The sequence below is a fragment of the Chenopodium quinoa genome, unplaced genomic scaffold (genome assembly GCF_001683475.1).
Source record: "Chenopodium quinoa cultivar QQ74 unplaced genomic scaffold, ASM168347v1, whole genome shotgun sequence".
Taxonomy (NCBI): Eukaryota; Viridiplantae; Streptophyta; class Magnoliopsida; order Caryophyllales; family Amaranthaceae; genus Chenopodium; species Chenopodium quinoa.
In genome coordinates this window covers 2743237-2759851 of record NW_018742651.1, presented here as the reverse complement: position 1 = coordinate 2759851, position 16615 = coordinate 2743237, and the positions used below count along the sequence as shown (strand labels likewise).

The following is a 16615-nucleotide window of genomic DNA, read 5'->3' as shown; positions in this document are numbered from 1 at the left end:
TGATACTTAGGGCCTATTCTCATTGACTGAAGTCAGCTGAACTGAACTGAAATGAATATTTTATAAGAAAAGGAAATTAGGAGCTGAATTGAGCTAAACTGAACTGAGCTGAGTTGAACTGAATTAAATTTCACCGTATGAGAACAAGCCCTTAGTACACAAATGTGACTGAAAAAAAATAAAAATTGATGAGTAAAATTTTGGTGAATTTGTTGAGCTTAGATTTTTTTTAGGTGCCTAGTTGGCACAAAGACTTAAATTACTAGTAATCCACTTTATGTTTGATTGGGAAAGATACTAATAGCACTAGTTGACTAGTTGTCTATGTTTGAGTTTGTGAACTTAAAACTTCCCTTTTATATCCCTCCCAATATTTAAAGAAACTTTCTACTTTTTCTTTCAAAAACATGTCTCTGCTGTCATTATCCTCTGTCAAATTATGTGGACTACAGTTGCAGCATATTTAATACTCCTCACTAATTATTTATCCAACTTTTTAATTTTAATTCATTTTTATTTATAATTTCTTTGCATTAAAATTAACAAAAAAACCCCACATTATTTTTTTTTTATAATTTCTGTGGCTAACTCTTTCCACTACCCTTCTGTTTGAAGCAGCATTCATCATCACTGTTCACGGAACTTCAAATCTACCCTCTCTCTCTCCTTCCTCTCAAAAGATCTAACCCACCTGCGAAAACCCCATTTTAACTTCCTATTTTTCTTAAATTATTAAGAAATCTTCAATTTTTCTGTTACCCAGAAATCGAAAAGATTTAATCTTTGATACCCATTTCTTTGTTTTTTATTCTCAATCAACTTCCTGTTGTTCTTCAGTTGTTTTAGAAATAAAAAAGATTAAATTTTATTTACCCATATTCTGCTTGATTCGTAAAAAGAAAAAAAAGGATCTTTTTATTGAGTAATTTGATTTTGAATCGTTAAAGTTCTTCATTTCTTGCTAATATTAGCCACATCGATTTCTGTGTTGGGTATATTTAGCTATAGATCAATCCTTTGATCCTTTGCCTTTTTTTAATAAGCTATTTGGATCTAAGAAATTAGGGCTTTTTTCTTCTTGATTTTTAGTTTGAAGAACTTCAAATGGGTTTGTTTTAGCTTACAGATATGATTTTTGAGTTGGGTTTTGTGAGAAATTTGAGGGTTTACATGGTTCAATCTATTTGTTTTTAAGTTGATAAAAGTTTACATTATTTGGATAAATTTGGCCTCTTTAAGGGCACTTCTGATCTAGGGTTTGCGCCGTTTTTGTGAGCTGATTTGAGCAACCCACCAATTCGATCTGTTTAATTGATTCATTTGGATCAAGGGGCCATTAATGCTTTTTGGCCAAAATGCAACAAGATCAAAGGAAAAAGGTAATTTATACTGAAATTTTGATGTAATGTTTCGTTTAAGTTTCTATAATTAGTGTACATTCTAGGGTTCTTAAGGATTTGAGTTGCATTTAATAGGATTTGTGGTGCCCAGAAATGTTAATTTATCATCGCCAATTCTGTGCACCTTTACCTTAGGTTGATGCTTTCCAGCTATTTGCAAACAAGTGAATTCTCTTAGTTCTTCATTGAATTATGGTTGTAATTGAATGGTTTTTCTTTTGGCATATGGAATAAGGATTTATGTAGTTGTTAGTTAATTTTTTGTTGTGGATGATGCCTCCATGATCACCTATTAAATCCATAATAATGTTGTCGCTTCCGTAGTTATGTTTTCTGTACAGAATGGAGCAATTGTTTGCAATTATACCTTGGAATAATTGTGCTTGCATCTTGAAATTTGCATATTTGTAGGCAGTATGTTAGTGTCCACAATCATGTGCAATTGTGCAAATGAAGTTTTCATTAGGATTGAGAAAGGATGATGTGTGAATTGTCAAATTAATCAACTAGGTTATAATATAGAATCTAAATGTCTTTGTGCAGACGTCTGTGGATGTGGACTTTTTTACAGAATATGGTGAGGGTAATCGGTATAAGATAGAGGAGGTGATTGGTAAAGGAAGTTATGGTGTTGTTTGTTCTGCATATGACACTCATGTAGGAGAGAAAGTCGCGATCAAGAAGATAAATGATATATTTGAACATGTCTCGGATGCCACTCGAATCTTACGTGAGATTAAACTTCTCCGGCTTTTGCGGCATCCAGATATTGTAGAAATCAAGCACATTCTTTTGCCTCCTTCAAGAAGAGAATTTAAAGACATATATGTTGTGTTTGAGCTGATGGAATCTGATTTGCATCAAGTAATTAAAGCAAATGATGATTTGACCCCAGAGCATTATCAATTCTTTCTGTATCAGCTCCTTCGAGGCTTAAAGTATATACATACTGGTATTTATCTTGCAATTGTTTGTGTTATTTCGGAATGTATTAAGTTTCGGAATGTTAGAATTCCCTGGTTGATATAATTATCTTCTTATTCTCATTATATCCTCTCTTCCATGCAGCAAATGTCTTTCATCGAGACTTGAAACCAAAAAATATCCTAGCAAATGCGGACTGCAAGCTCAAAATATGTGATTTTGGTCTTGCAAGGGTGGCCTTTAATGACACACCAACTGCAATATTTTGGACAGTATGTAAACGGCCTTGAATCTAGTTTCTTTTTGTTAGCCCCCTCGTTCTCTGATTCCTTATTTTTTACTGGTTAACAAATTATTTTTGACTTTGATATTATAATGTCTGATTTTCTGATAATACCTGCTTCTTGCATTTTTAGGATTATGTAGCAACAAGGTGGTACAGGGCTCCTGAATTGTGTGGATCATTCTTCTCCAAGGTAAAAATGTAACAACATTCTCCCCTTTTGTCATTTTTTGTAAATAGATTGTTGATCACAGCATATCCTAGATTTTGTTAAATGATGCTGGAATTCTGTTAGCAAGCATTTGTTTTTCTTCTGGTGGTTTTTGTTGAGTTTTATGAACTGTGGCTGTGATTTAGAACATTGCAAGCGTTTGTTTTTCTTCTGGTGGTTTTTATTGAGTTCTATAAACTTTGGCTGTGATTTAGAACAGTGTATTTACATGCCTATTCAAATCTAATAAGCATGTGCATGCGCGCTGAATATGTGAATCTGAGGCATGTAGTCTATACTCATTTTGAATATGTAATCACAGCCATCCATCAGGAATTATGATAGTTATTAAAATAAAGGTGGTTAATTAAGAATGTAAATGTGGCTGTCAGAATTTCTTCTTGAAGCCTTTCCTAGATGATTTATTATGTATCTGTAGTGCCTAGATACAAACTAACAAAGCTCCTTAAGATGAAAGAATGAATTAGCCAATATTATTATTCCCCTTTGGTGATCTTTGATGTTCCATCAATGGCCAATTGACCATATTGGTATATAAGTTAACACCCTTATGACATATTGGTATATAAATTATTGCCGGCGACATATTGGTATAAAAATTAACATGTGGCGACATATTGGTATATAAATTAACAAATTGTGACATTTATCCCTATTTTTTCTTCGGATGTAAGAGCGTGTTGTATACTTCAAAAATTTGTTTTAATTAATTTTGCAATCTTATTTATTATCATAATATACTTATTCAGCACCAAATAATAATTTTTCCCTCTTCCCTTCCAATACAATAACTTTGATAAATCAATCAAACGATAAAACCCCAAAGAACTAATAAACAATAAACAAAATCTCAATATTAGTTATTTAATTTCAAAACCAATTATTAGTAGACTCTAACTTTCATTATTACTTCATTTGTATTATACCCACAACTTTGTAAATCAACAATATAATAAGAAAAAATATATATGAGTGTTTATTTATTTATTTATTTTAAAAAAGAAGAATCTACCCTTGTGATGCTTCAATGACCAACGCCCTCAATACATTCAAGCTTATATCCCTTTGCTCAAGCTTTCCTATTCGTTTTCCCCTAACTTCTTTCTCATCACTTTTGGGCTTTGAACTTTTTCTTTCTTTTTTTTTTTTTTTTTTTTTTTTTTGGATTTTTACTTCATATTTTTTTAAAATTAATTTATAAAGTAGAGAAAAGTATAAAAAACAAAATGTCAAATAAAAGTTATTAGCACTAAAATTAAGCGCTTGTATCATACGCATATCCTCCGACGAGAAAATAGGGGTAAATGTCGTAATTTGTTGACTTTTATACCAATATATCGCCACATGTTAATTTTTATACCAATATGTCGCCGGCAATAACTTTTATACCAATATGTCATAAGGGTGTTAACTTTTATACCAATATTGTCAATTGGCCTTCCATCAATCTTGCAACTTGATGGCTGAAATGTGTATGTTAAATAATGGCTAGCAGTAGAAGGAATATGCTCTTGTCGACACTGTGAATGTGATTTATGTGGGGCATGTATTCTTAGTTTGGGTTTACATTGAGAATTTGGATTCACTCTCCCAACATTCAAAATAATACGATCTTAAATTAATCTGAGAGACTAGATTAGGTTTTCACTTGCCCAAAACAAGGATTTTATATTTACCATCACTCACTGAGAAGAGTGAGAACAAGGAAAGTTAAATGATGCAATTGCGCAAGGAAATGAATATGTATATTCAATTCATTCTTGTAAAAGTGAACATAGATGGCTTAATTGTGCAAGGAGAAGAAAATATTTTTTTCAAATTATTCTTTTGAAAGTGTACATAGATAGAATGTATTAAATACATGCCTCAAATAGATACAAATACACAGATTTAAAATTCCCAAAGTCTACTGTGCCCAAGACCCCAAAATTTACTTGCCTGTAACCCTAACTCCTTAATAAAGTTGGATTGGAAAACTTATCATTAATGGCTCACAAATCTTTTATCAGATGCTCAAAAGGAATATAATCATGAAAACAGACCTAACCTACAATGCACACATGAGATAAGGCAAGACAAATAAAAATTATATCCTATCATTACTTGAGTAAGTGTGAAACATACCCCCTTGCAGTTATTCACAACTTGAATCTAGATTTATGGAAGTAGGGCTAGTCGGCTGCACAGTCACCAATTCCAGACATTTCTTCATTTGTGCGTTGTTTGCAAGAATTAGTCACACAGAAATCAAATAGCTGCTGCCTGAGGTTTTACATTATAAGCAGTTGTCTAGAATATGTACAGACTAGTCATGAAAAATGATTTTAAAAAAGGACCTAGTCTCTTGTTTTGCTGCTTAGAAATATTTTATTTAGTATCTAGGGGGTCGTGTGGTTGACAAAATTGAAATTCCCATGAATTTCTATTTCCTCCATTTTTACTTTTATGTGTCAACAAAACAATTACCTAACACATCAATCCCCATGAATTTTTATTTCCCCCATATTATATTGGCAGCCAAACGATGCCTAGTTATTCAAATTGGCACCGCTTGCAACATAATTCTCAGTACTTCAAATTTTTACTAATACGTTAAAAGCCCAGACCCAGCCTTGTTTTGAACATGCTTACATGCCTGACCCAGTCCACTTGATGAATGGGGCAGGCTTTAGAAAGGTTGATCATATGTGGGCTTTAAATGGAGTGGGGCTGGCCACATACCCTTAGTTTGTAAAATCTTTATACATCTTTCTATTTTTGGATAGTATGTAAAGACCATTATACTCATTTTTTTTTGAACTTTATTCATTGAACTTCCTAATTTATCCTCAAATTATCCACTTGTATTGTACTTTTTTCCGGTTTCTCTCTCTAACTTTTGTCTGTAATTGTACTTTTCACTTTTTTCCCCCTTAAATTATCCACTTGCCTTGTACTTCTGTCTAGCTTTTGTCTAGCTTTTTTCCACTTTTAATGTACTTTTTCCACTTCTACCGTCTCTTAAATACTGTAAAAAAATACAACATGAACTGGGACGGAGGGAATACAACACTTAAACTCCAAAATCTCTGTGAAATCCTCTTTATCACTTTAATTCTTCTCCTCCCAACTAGGACCCACCATTTATACATACCTCTGCAGAACCCTAGGAGAGAAAAACCTTTGCTCTTACTTACAAGCTCTCATCAATGGTGCTCGAGACTATCACTGAAGTGGATTTTGTAATGAAGGCTAAAGGATGATGCTTCGGAATATACCACCGTTAAGAGAGAGAGAAGAGGTGGAGGTAAATGACGGGTAGGCAGCGCTTCGAAGGGGAAGAACAAGGATGAAGAAATGAAGATGTGGGTGTGATTGTGATGGAGGACAGAGAGGAGCAGCGTAAATATAAATACAAAGAAAATAAAAAAGGAGAAAAAAAAAGGGTTAAGCTGGACCGGGTTAGACGGGTCTTGATCGATCCATCGCTCTATACACTAACCTATGACCCATCCTGCCTCCGACTCATTATGAGTAGACCAACCTGCCCTTAACCCAGCCTTGTAAACATATCTAGAAATAACCAAGCACTTTAACTTGAGCTGATGGCCTTGAAATACTGAAAACCATTTGTAGACACTTGAAGGCCCTTAAATAATTTCAGGAAGTATAAATTTTTATAGTAACTCTGAAATTAACCATTCTTATTAATTACAGAGTCCATTATATAATTAACCATTCTTATCTTGAGTTAGCCATAAAATCCTACATCGTTAGTTGATGACTGTCAGTGTGACCTAAAGTAACTTGCATTACCCATTCACCCTATTATAAATTAGCTCATTTGGGAAGTGTGGATTTATAAAAGGTTGTAGTTATGCTGGCTGGCCTGCTTTTAATCTAAGTTCTAGGTACGATGACCTCTTTTCTATTCTGAGACTACACACTGTTCTAGTATCCACTTATGTCACTGCTACATTGTGGAGGTTGCTGTTGCTAAAGTTTGTAATTATCTTGGCTCCCAGAAGAAATTCTTCAATTTTTCTGTCTCTATTGTCAAGCCTGTCCAAATGTCTCTTTTAGAAAAGTGCAACATTTTCTTTGCTGTCATAGTGTCATCTCATACTGGTTCTTATGCTTGCATATTTGACCTTTCCACAGTACACACCTGCTATTGATATCTGGAGCATTGGGTGCATTTTTGCTGAGCTTCTTACTGGGAAACCCCTGTTTCCTGGGAAGAATGTGGTCCACCAACTGGACCTCATGACTGAGCTGTTAGGAACTCCTTCTCCTGATGCTATTGCACGGGTTTGTCTCGAAGCTCACCAATCATTTTAATATTTTTAAAATTAAACTGTTGGTCTTCATGATAGAACTTCTTGTTCCCGATCATAAACCTTTGTATTGATTATCCTCTTACAGATACGTAATGAAAAAGCTAGGCGATACTTGAGCAGCATGCGCAAGAAAAAGCCTATTCCTTTCACCCATAAATTTCCTAATGCTGATCCTCTCGCCCTTCGTTTGTTGGAACGAATGCTTGCTTTTGAGCCTAAGGACCGCCCTTCTGCTGAAGAGGTTGGTTGCCCTTTGTATGTTGCCTGAAAGTCTTATCTTGCTTATAAAATACGCACATTTTAAACTTCATTACTTTTTTAATGAGGTTGGTGTTGCTTCATGTCTTCAGGCTCTTGCAGATCCATATTTTAAGGGTTTGGCTAAGGTTGAGAGGGAGCCTTCTGCTCAGCCTGTTACAAAAATGGAGTTTGAATTTGAGAGACGCAGAATGACAAAAGAGGATGTTAGGGAGCTCATTTACAGAGAGATTCTTGAATATCATCCAAAGATGTTAAAGGAGTTTTTGGATGGTTCAGAGCCAACTAACTTCATGTATCCAAGGTATTGTTGAATCTGACATTTAGCCTTGTGTGGTCAATCAACATTTAGAATTATTGCCGTTTTCTTGTACTCTGTTGACTTACCGATATGAATTCATGCAGTTACTTTTTGCCAGTGATATATATTTACACCAGAAGCTAAATTTAGAATTTTATTCATTTTTTTTTTGACCCGTAGAATATTATTCATTATTTGTTGGTGATGGCTGTCTAATTTTTCACCAAATGCTAAATAAACAACTTGTTGCTAAAGGGGATTTTTACTTTGGTATGCAGTGCTGTTGATCACTTCAAAAAGCAGTTTGCTTACCTTGAGGAACACTACAAAAACGGTTCAACTGGTCCTCCAATTGATAGGCAACATGCTTCTTTGCCAAGGTATGTACTCTCTTTCACAGGGCTTTTTATCTCTTGCTTTATGTATGGCTTTACAGCTCAAATGCCAATTTACATCAAAAACAATTTTATCATGCAGGGCCTGTGTATTATATTCAGACAACTCAGTACATGGTTCTACTGAAGTCACTGAAGATCTCTCCAAGTGTCGGATTAAGGAAGTTGAAAAGGCACATGTGGATAGGAACGGTGCTATTCCAATGACCAGGCTTCCTTTACAAGTTCCTCAAAATGTACAGGGTAAGAATTATATTCTAATCTTGTTCAATAGTGATCACATCATATTAAATTTTATCCCAAGTGTTCGCACAGGATACGACATTAGGTCTAGGTGACATGTACTTTAGAAACATGAAACTTTGACATAAACGAATTTGAAAATTGTCGGTCAAGGTGAAGTATTCTTCAACTTAACCCTCATCCAAGAGAACCTGAAATTTATTGGTTTGATTCTGGTTGAGGTGGAGATCTGAAATTGCAATTGACTGTTATGCCACAAATGTATTATGCAAGTACATGATAAAAAACAGAAGGCAGGTACATGATTAAAAAAACAGATTGCAAAGCATGCAACTTTCTTAAGTATAATAATTGTACACCAACCTGCCATAGTATACACGGATATAGCTTTTCCCCTTTAATTATATCTCTTATTAATACTTTATATTCTTGTCATGTTTGTCCTTGGAGTGTCTAACAAGATTAGATAGTCCTTGACAAATACTAAGTATACCTTTGTCTGATTTGTACAAGTTTATAATTGGGACCTTTCATGTCTACTGCAGGAGCTGCTGCAAGGCCAGGGAAGGTTGTCGGAAACCTTATGCGCTATAACAATTGTGGGGTAGCAGCAACAGCAGAGGTGACAGATCGACGACCGGGGCGAAATCCATCGATACCTGCCTCTCAATTCCCTGCACCTAGCTCCTCGTATCCAAAAAGAAATCCTGGGTGCAAAAATGAAAGAGGAGAAGATGATTCTATGGAAGGGCCTAACGGGCTACAGTCTAAGCCCCAGTACTTGGCTAGAAAGGTAGCTGCAGCTCAAGCTGGACCTGGTAGTCAATGGTACTAAATGTACGTGCCTACAATTTTGGCAAACTAAATTGCCTCACTGCTGGGACGTTTGTGGTTGAGGACAGGTAAAGGGGTAACGTGGGGCCTCATTTGTTGAAAAATGCATTTCCCAATTTTCGGAGATTTGAGTTGAAAGCAAGATGAGATTTGATCAGTTTGTGGAAAGATTAGGCTGGTTGATGCCCTATGAACAACTCATGCCGGTGACTTGATGATCAAATGGTATGGCAGATGGACTGGTTAATTATCTACATTGAGAACCAGATCACAATTGATGCCACGCCTTAAAACAGATTTAAGTGGTAAAGAAATCCAACTGTTGTTATCTTTTCTGACATTGAAGTACGTAGTATTTTATGACATTTCGTGTAGGGTTGACGCAAAGCTTATGGTTCTTTGCACTTCTAATGTATTTTTATCTCCAAAAATGTAATAAATGCCCTCTCGTATTCATCCCACATGAGGAGTTAGTCTGATGTATAATTTGTGGATCTTCTCAACTTTGATTAACAGACTAGACATCTTTTGCTATAATTAGATAGGTTTTCATCTTTAAATTATGTTGCATACCATGTAAAATTGTAAAATGGAAAAAGAAGTGAGTTTTCTCCTGAGAAAAATGGGGAATTTGGTTTTGTTTTCTAACTTACTTCAGAATTGAACTTATTGCTGGTAGTTTGTTACTTGCCACTAGAATACCATACAAATGCGAAAAGTACGTTGCCACTAGATCATTGATAATGCAACATGACCTTTCTTCCAATCACTAGTATCAAATGAGGCTGAGGTGGTGGAGTAGAGACATTTGAGGGATTTCTATACCAGATTTCATGAAATAACTGAGGGATTTTTGTTATCCCCTCAAGTGGATCCTCTTTTACCCAAAAAAATTTAAAGTCCACGGATGTCCAATACTACAGTAGTAATTAAAAGTCTGGCAAAATCAAACCAAGATAAGCTAAATCATGTATTTAGGATAAACAAAAGCACCACTTTGACAATCATAAACATGTAGAAAGGTTGTTTACGATAATCTCAAAATTGTAAGGTACAACTTATTTCTTATTACTGTACTTATTCTTTTATGACAAAGATTAACGCTTTACTTTTGAAAAATTAGTTTATTTGACCAACATTATCTTATTGAGTATTAAGATGTTTGGTGAGAACTTAATTTAAAAAGCTTATTCCAGTAAAAAAAAAAAGCTCTTTTTGTAAAAGTTTGGAGCCTTTTCAATTAGCTTATTTATTAATATATGGTAAAATGACACTTAAACCCCATTTAATTTAAAATCCTACCTAAACTACCTAATTGTTCATTTCACATACTCAAACAATTTTAAACTATAAGCAAATTTATCAAACACTTTTATACAATCAGCTAGTACGAGTAAAATAAATTAGTCAAATCAGTTAATATAACCAGCTAGTCAAAATCAGCTAACATAATAAGTTCGGCTTTCAGCTTTAAATTTTTCACCAAACACGGCCAAATTATGGTTTTTTTATTTATTTTTTTATTTTTATTTTTTTTTATTTTATAGAACGCAAGTTTTCCAACGAAATTAATCAAGAAAATTCATACCCATTTTTACCGTCACAAAATGAAATTCCCACCATTTATCCTTGGCAATTTCTTATGTTTTCATTGTTTTACTTGCTATTTATCACTTCATTTCTAATTTTCTCCGGTAATTCAATTCCTTCCAAAACCCATGGCTTGTTCTCCTTTCTCACTTGCTCTCCTACCCTTTCACTCCAATCAAAGATAATATTCTACTACATTACACTAAATTCCCAGAAAAACCCACAAGTTTAACAACACTTAAACACACACCCAGATTATATTCATCAATTTCCACTTCACAAATCTCAGAAAACGCAGTAGCAACCCCAGAACCAAAAGTGCTGCCGAAATTCAGATGGGTTGAAATAAAGCAAGATAAAATTACAGAATCACAAAAACGTGCAATTTCTAGATTACCCAAGAAAATGGAGAAAAGATGTACGGCTTTAATGCGGCAGATTATTTGTTTTTCGTCTGAAAAGGGTGGGTTGTCTGATTTATTGTGTGCTTGGGTGAGAATTATGAAGCCCAGAAGAGCTGATTGGCTTGCAATTCTTAAGGAATTAAGCTTTATTAATCATCCTTTGTTTATTGAGGTATAACTTTCATCATATGTTTTTTGGAATTTGAATGAATTTTTAGTTAGTTTGCTTGTTTGTGAGAAAATATCTTGGATATGTTTAATTTAATTGGGTTGGTCCATTTTGAAGCATATGAATCCTTGTTTTTGTCTTGGTAGGAGAATCATTCATCTGGGTTTCTGTACAAATGCTTGATTTACTGCATATGTTGTCCATGATTTGTATTAGACTGCAAGCAATGATGGCACAGCAGGGCAGTGGTTGGTAGCATTAGATGGTAGCATCAGTAGTGTTGTTTCAAAGAATACTACAAGAAGGGGGGTTGAATTGTAGTATGAGAGTTTAGTCAAACTTTTTGCGGAATTAAAACTTAGTAAGGTAAAGGAACATAAAGATTAACTAGAGGAACTAAAAGATGCAAGAGAGATTTTTTACGTGGAAAACTCCTTGGCCCTAACAAGGAGAAAAACCGCGACCACTTGGGATTTTGGGAAACGAATCTTCACTAGAATAGGGCAAATGGTCCTATTACAAACTAAAGACTCAAACTTCAAGTTCCTCTACGAATTTGAAACCCCGAGGAACAAGTCACCCAACTTGTCACTCTTCTCTTCTCTTTCTCTCTTCTCACTTCTCTGTGTTCTCTCTTCTCTTTCTCACTTCTCTTTCTCATACATAGAAGTTCACTCAAACTTTCTCATTCCCCAAATTACAACTCGATAGAAGAAATAAAAACTCTAGTATAAGAACATTAAGAACACTCTAATGGACTTGTGTGGAATTGACACTTGACTCGAATTAAAGGTTAGAAAACTTATGTGAGCAAGGGTGAGTTTTTCCATCCGAAATCAACAGCTATTTATAGACCAAAATTCGTTTAGGAAAAACTTCTTTGTGCAGCAAATCCACTACGCCACTAATCCAACCCACTAAGAAGATCATGTTCCTAGAATTAAGGAAACATGAACTCCTCAATGTGCAAGACCGTGACTTGAAGAAAATCATGGAGGAGTAGGCCACAAGTTTTTAGAAAACGTGGGAGATTTTATTTGCAGAAGATATTTTTAGAAAATCAGAAATAAAATCTTTTTGGTTAAGAAAAAGATAATCGTTAAAGACTTAACCACTTTCCTAAAAACTAGCATGCACAATTTTATCTTTTTAGACCAATTCCATACAGCTTTTTCGAGTGCAATTTAATATCTTATACTTACATAAATACTAGAATATAAAATATATTTTAGTCTTTATATCTCTGATGAAGCTTCTACTCCGAGGCTTCCTGTCCCTTGGAAGGAACTTCTCTTATGAGGGGAACCTTCTCTTCTCAAGTCTTCATTTCTGAAGCACCTGCAAAGGAACTCTTCTTTATGGATAGCTCTGTTTCTGGCCTTCTTGTTCCTCATGGTATCTTTACAAGACACTTAATTCTCCTGGTCTTTGCAACTGAGCACACACTTAAACAATCAAGCACTTATTAGTTTGTAAGTAAGTGAGGTTGTGTCATCATCAAAATTATTAAGTCCAACAAGTAGTTTGTAAGGAATTTTGCATTTTGAATATTGTTGATGTTCATGTGCAATTGCGCAGAGATTGTGCACTATGCCTTTTTCCAGTATAACTGAAGTACTGAACTACTGATGAGTGATGACTGCTTGCTTTGCTTTCCAATATGGTTGTTGCTGCCACTTCCAGCTCCTAAACAAGCACTTAATTTTGGGTTACCTAATTCTTTGACAAACCGTCTTATCGTGTATTAGGTTCCCCATACTGATTTAGTTTTCATGGTGTCCTAGTAATTTTGGGATACTCCTTAAATATACCCCTATATTGGCAGATTGAAGATTAGAAAGAGGAAAAGGTATACTATTATATAGATGTTCTTATTGTGTGAAATATAGCCCTGCACTGAGATTGAATATTAGAAAGATGAAAATGTGCACTTTATAGATGTTCTAATTGAGTTTGAGTTTGAGTTTGAGTTTGGACTTAGCCCCGTAGTTGAGTTAATTCTCCAACTTCTTACTATTTAGCGTAGCAAACTAGTATGTCCAAGAAAGGGTATTGAAATGTAATACTTATCAGAATCATTTTCCTGCAGGTACCTGTAATACACTTGCAATTAGAATGCACTACAATTGACTAACCGTGAGTCCATGACTAAGTATGCATGATAATCTTTTGTGTTACCATGTTGAACTGACATCTGTTTACTTGGTCCTAGATTTCTGAACTTGCACTTTTGGATGAATCATTTGAAGCCAACATTCGTGATTATACCAAATTAATTCATCTGTATGCCAAGAATGACCGACTTCAAGATGCAGAAAATGTGCTCTTGATGATGAGTAAAAGGGGGCTGACTTGTGACCAGGTTATATTGACAACCATGATACATATGTACAGTAAAGCTGGCCACTTCAAGTTGGCTCAAGAAACATTTGAGGAAATGAAGCTTCTCCGTCAGCCATTAGATAAAAGATCATATGGTTCAATGATCATGGCTTACATCAGAGCTGGTATGCCAGATAAAGGAGAAGAATTAATTAAGGAAATGGAACAGCATGAGATCTATGCAGGTGCGGAAGTTTACAAGGCATTGTTGAGGACTTACTCCATGAAAGGTGATGCTGAAGGAGCACAGAGGGTTTTTGATGCGATCCAAGTTGGTGGCATTTGTCCTGACGTGAAGCTGTGTGGGCTTCTCATAAATGCCTACGTTGAGTCTGGTCAAAGTCAAAAAGCTCGCATTGTGTTTGAAAATATGAGAAAGGGCCGGTATAGAACCTAATGATAAATGTGTGGCTCTTTTGTTGGCTGCATATGAAAAGGAGAACAAGGTAAACACAGCTATGGAGTTCTTGATACATTTAGAAAAAGAAGGCATTATAGTTGGTAAAGAAGCTTCTCAATTATTGGTTGATTGGTTCCGGAAGCTAGGAGTAGTAGAGGAGGTGGCAGATGTCTTGAGAGATTTTGCTGGCAGTGAAGCTACTTTCTAAAAACCCCATTATGTAGCAAAGGTGTGTCAATGTTCTGAAGGTATCCAAATTTCATTGATTCCTGCCAGTAGCTATTGTGGTGGAGTGATGAAAAACTACCAGAGTGTCTTTGATCACTTTCAGAAAACCAGAATGCAGAATGGTAATTTTTATAATGGTTTTTCTAATCTGACTTGTCACACTAGTTGATCATTTGTTGTAAGCTTACCTTCTCTGATTATATGTGCATTCCTTGCAGTTTCTTGTTACAAGTATCATCAAATGCCTAGCTCTGAACCTCTGAAGAGGTTGAGAGGAGGTATAGCAAGTTATCGACTAAAGATCATTACCAACTGTGTTCTACTGCTGCAAGGCCCAAATGCAGATGTTTTTTGCTTGGAGTAACTACAACTTAATAGGTGAAATTTAAAAGGTGAAATTTGCAGCTACTTCGAAAGGAATTGGAAGATCAGCAAGTTTCAGCATTCATTGTCAATCAATGGCACCGATGCATGTTGATGGTCCTCTGTGAGTCTGTGACCTATTACAGTATTATGGCACTGATGCATGTTGATGGTCCTCTGTGACCTATTACAGTATTATAAAGCTGTCTGAAAATGCAATTTTTTTTAATGGTTAAGTTTTAGTCTTTTACTTTATTATTGCAGATGTGTTAAAATGACTTCTAGAACTCTCATATTTGTTAACTGGCATACCACACCGAAATGAAATAGCCTCTTTGAATGCCAGATGAAGGGTTAAGATATTCATCCTTACAACCCACCCACCCACACGGTCACACCAAGGGGGTAGTTTACTGAGTAATTTATTGCTGCTGGTGTACTGCTCCTTGCTAATTTGTTATAGAGCTGTGCCCAGTTAATTTCCTAGATATGGGGGTATAATCGTCTTTTTAAGTACTAGTTGTGGGATCCATGCGTTTTTTCCTGTACGACTTGAAGGGTACATGTGTAATTTCCTCACCAAACAATAAAATCAAGTTGTAACCAGTAATTGGACAGCTCACCAAAAGTACTGAATAAATGATCAAGTTTTTTCAATATATTTACAGATATGCCAACAGATTAACAAAAATTTGTTTACTGTGCAGATAAACTTATATTTGCCATTTGTTATATGTGGACAGAACCGGTATTTGAAGATATGTCTGTTATTACTGAAAAAGAAAATACTAATGAAGAGTTGTTTAATGAGTTAAAATTTTGCGTTTAGAAAACATAATTACATAAGTATAGCAAGCTAAAATTTGTTCTAGACATCATGCATTTGCTCTTGATGATTTATGCACGAGTCTTGTGGCCTTAAAATTCGTTCTTTTAGGTTTCTGTTATTTCTCTAATTTGGCGGGAGATATACACTCCATGCGAATTCATACTGCAGTACTGCACACTTGCTTAATGTAACAGTAATAATACTCAGTAACAATATAAATACTTGGTAACAATATAATAACAACAATGACAATAATAATAATAATACTTCAGAGTACTGTAGTAGTAGTAACAATAATGAGATAGAGCATATTCGATTCGAACCATACATCATAGGTTCTAAGCTCTTTTTACCTTCCTATCAATAGTTTCCCCTAGGCAGTGTTGAGTGTTGACAATAGTCGTCGCCTATTGTTAGGAACTTTTACACCACGAGCATCCCTCTCTTTGGCCTCCATCAAATGTTTAGCCTCCTTCTCGGCCTCTTTTAAACGTTGAGCCGCCACCTCCTTTATTGCAGAACCCCCCCTCTTCTTCAAGGACTTCAACCAATAGTGTACCTTATTCAATTCTTTAATTCCTCGCCACAGTGATTTACGAGTTTCACGAGGAATGGAAGCAGTAATTGCACGGTCAGAGGCCGACGCCTGTACAGTAAAGGGCGTAACTAGCATAACCATAACTTTCATCAACACCAAACAAAACCTACTCATATTTGCAATTTATATGGATACAGTAATAGAGTTGAATAAATGAAGATCAACCATATATATTATATATAGGGCCTAAAGGCCTAGCTAAGGGATTTTGATTCATAAATAAACAATTTCAACTATCATTATCAATTACAATTTTACATTAATTATTTAGCTATTATTAGCAGGCCAGCTTTTTAAATAATGGACATTAATCTACATGATTATATCAATTTTTCCACTCCATATTTGTTTAATATACGTGCATTCTACTTTCTCAATTTCATTTCAGTAATACAATTCAAAATGTAATACTAGTTCGATTATATTATATAACTAGTTAAATCCCGTGAATTTGCACAATTGT

General features: G+C 35.0%; 1 protein-coding gene and 1 pseudogene across 1 annotated transcript; both read left to right on the top strand.

Moving 5' to 3' along the window:
* Positions 1-567: 567 nt before the first annotated feature.
* Positions 568-9832, top strand: LOC110722114 (mitogen-activated protein kinase 15-like). The gene is made up of 10 exons (XM_021901362.1): positions 568-1379; positions 1944-2352; positions 2469-2596; positions 2741-2800; positions 6980-7129; positions 7244-7399; positions 7509-7720; positions 7996-8097; positions 8195-8355; positions 8901-9832. Exons 1-10 carry the CDS (start codon positions 1356-1358, stop codon positions 9188-9190), a joined length of 1692 nt encoding a protein of 563 aa, XP_021757054.1. The 5' UTR covers positions 568-1355; the 3' UTR covers positions 9191-9832.
* Positions 9833-10887: 1055 nt separating this feature from the next.
* LOC110722031 lies at positions 10888-14980 on the top strand (annotated as a pseudogene).
* Positions 14981-16615: the final 1635 nt, after the last annotated feature.

Coding starts and splice junctions, on each gene's coding strand:
- LOC110722114 (XM_021901362.1), top strand. CDS start 1,356: ATGCAACAAGATCAAAGGAAAAAG. Junction 2,353..2,468: donor CTTAAAGTATATACATACTG/GTATTTATCTTG, acceptor TCTTCCATGCAG/CAAATGTCTTTCATCGAGAC. Junction 7,400..7,508: donor ACCGCCCTTCTGCTGAAGAG/GTTGGTTGCCCT, acceptor TCATGTCTTCAG/GCTCTTGCAGATCCATATTT.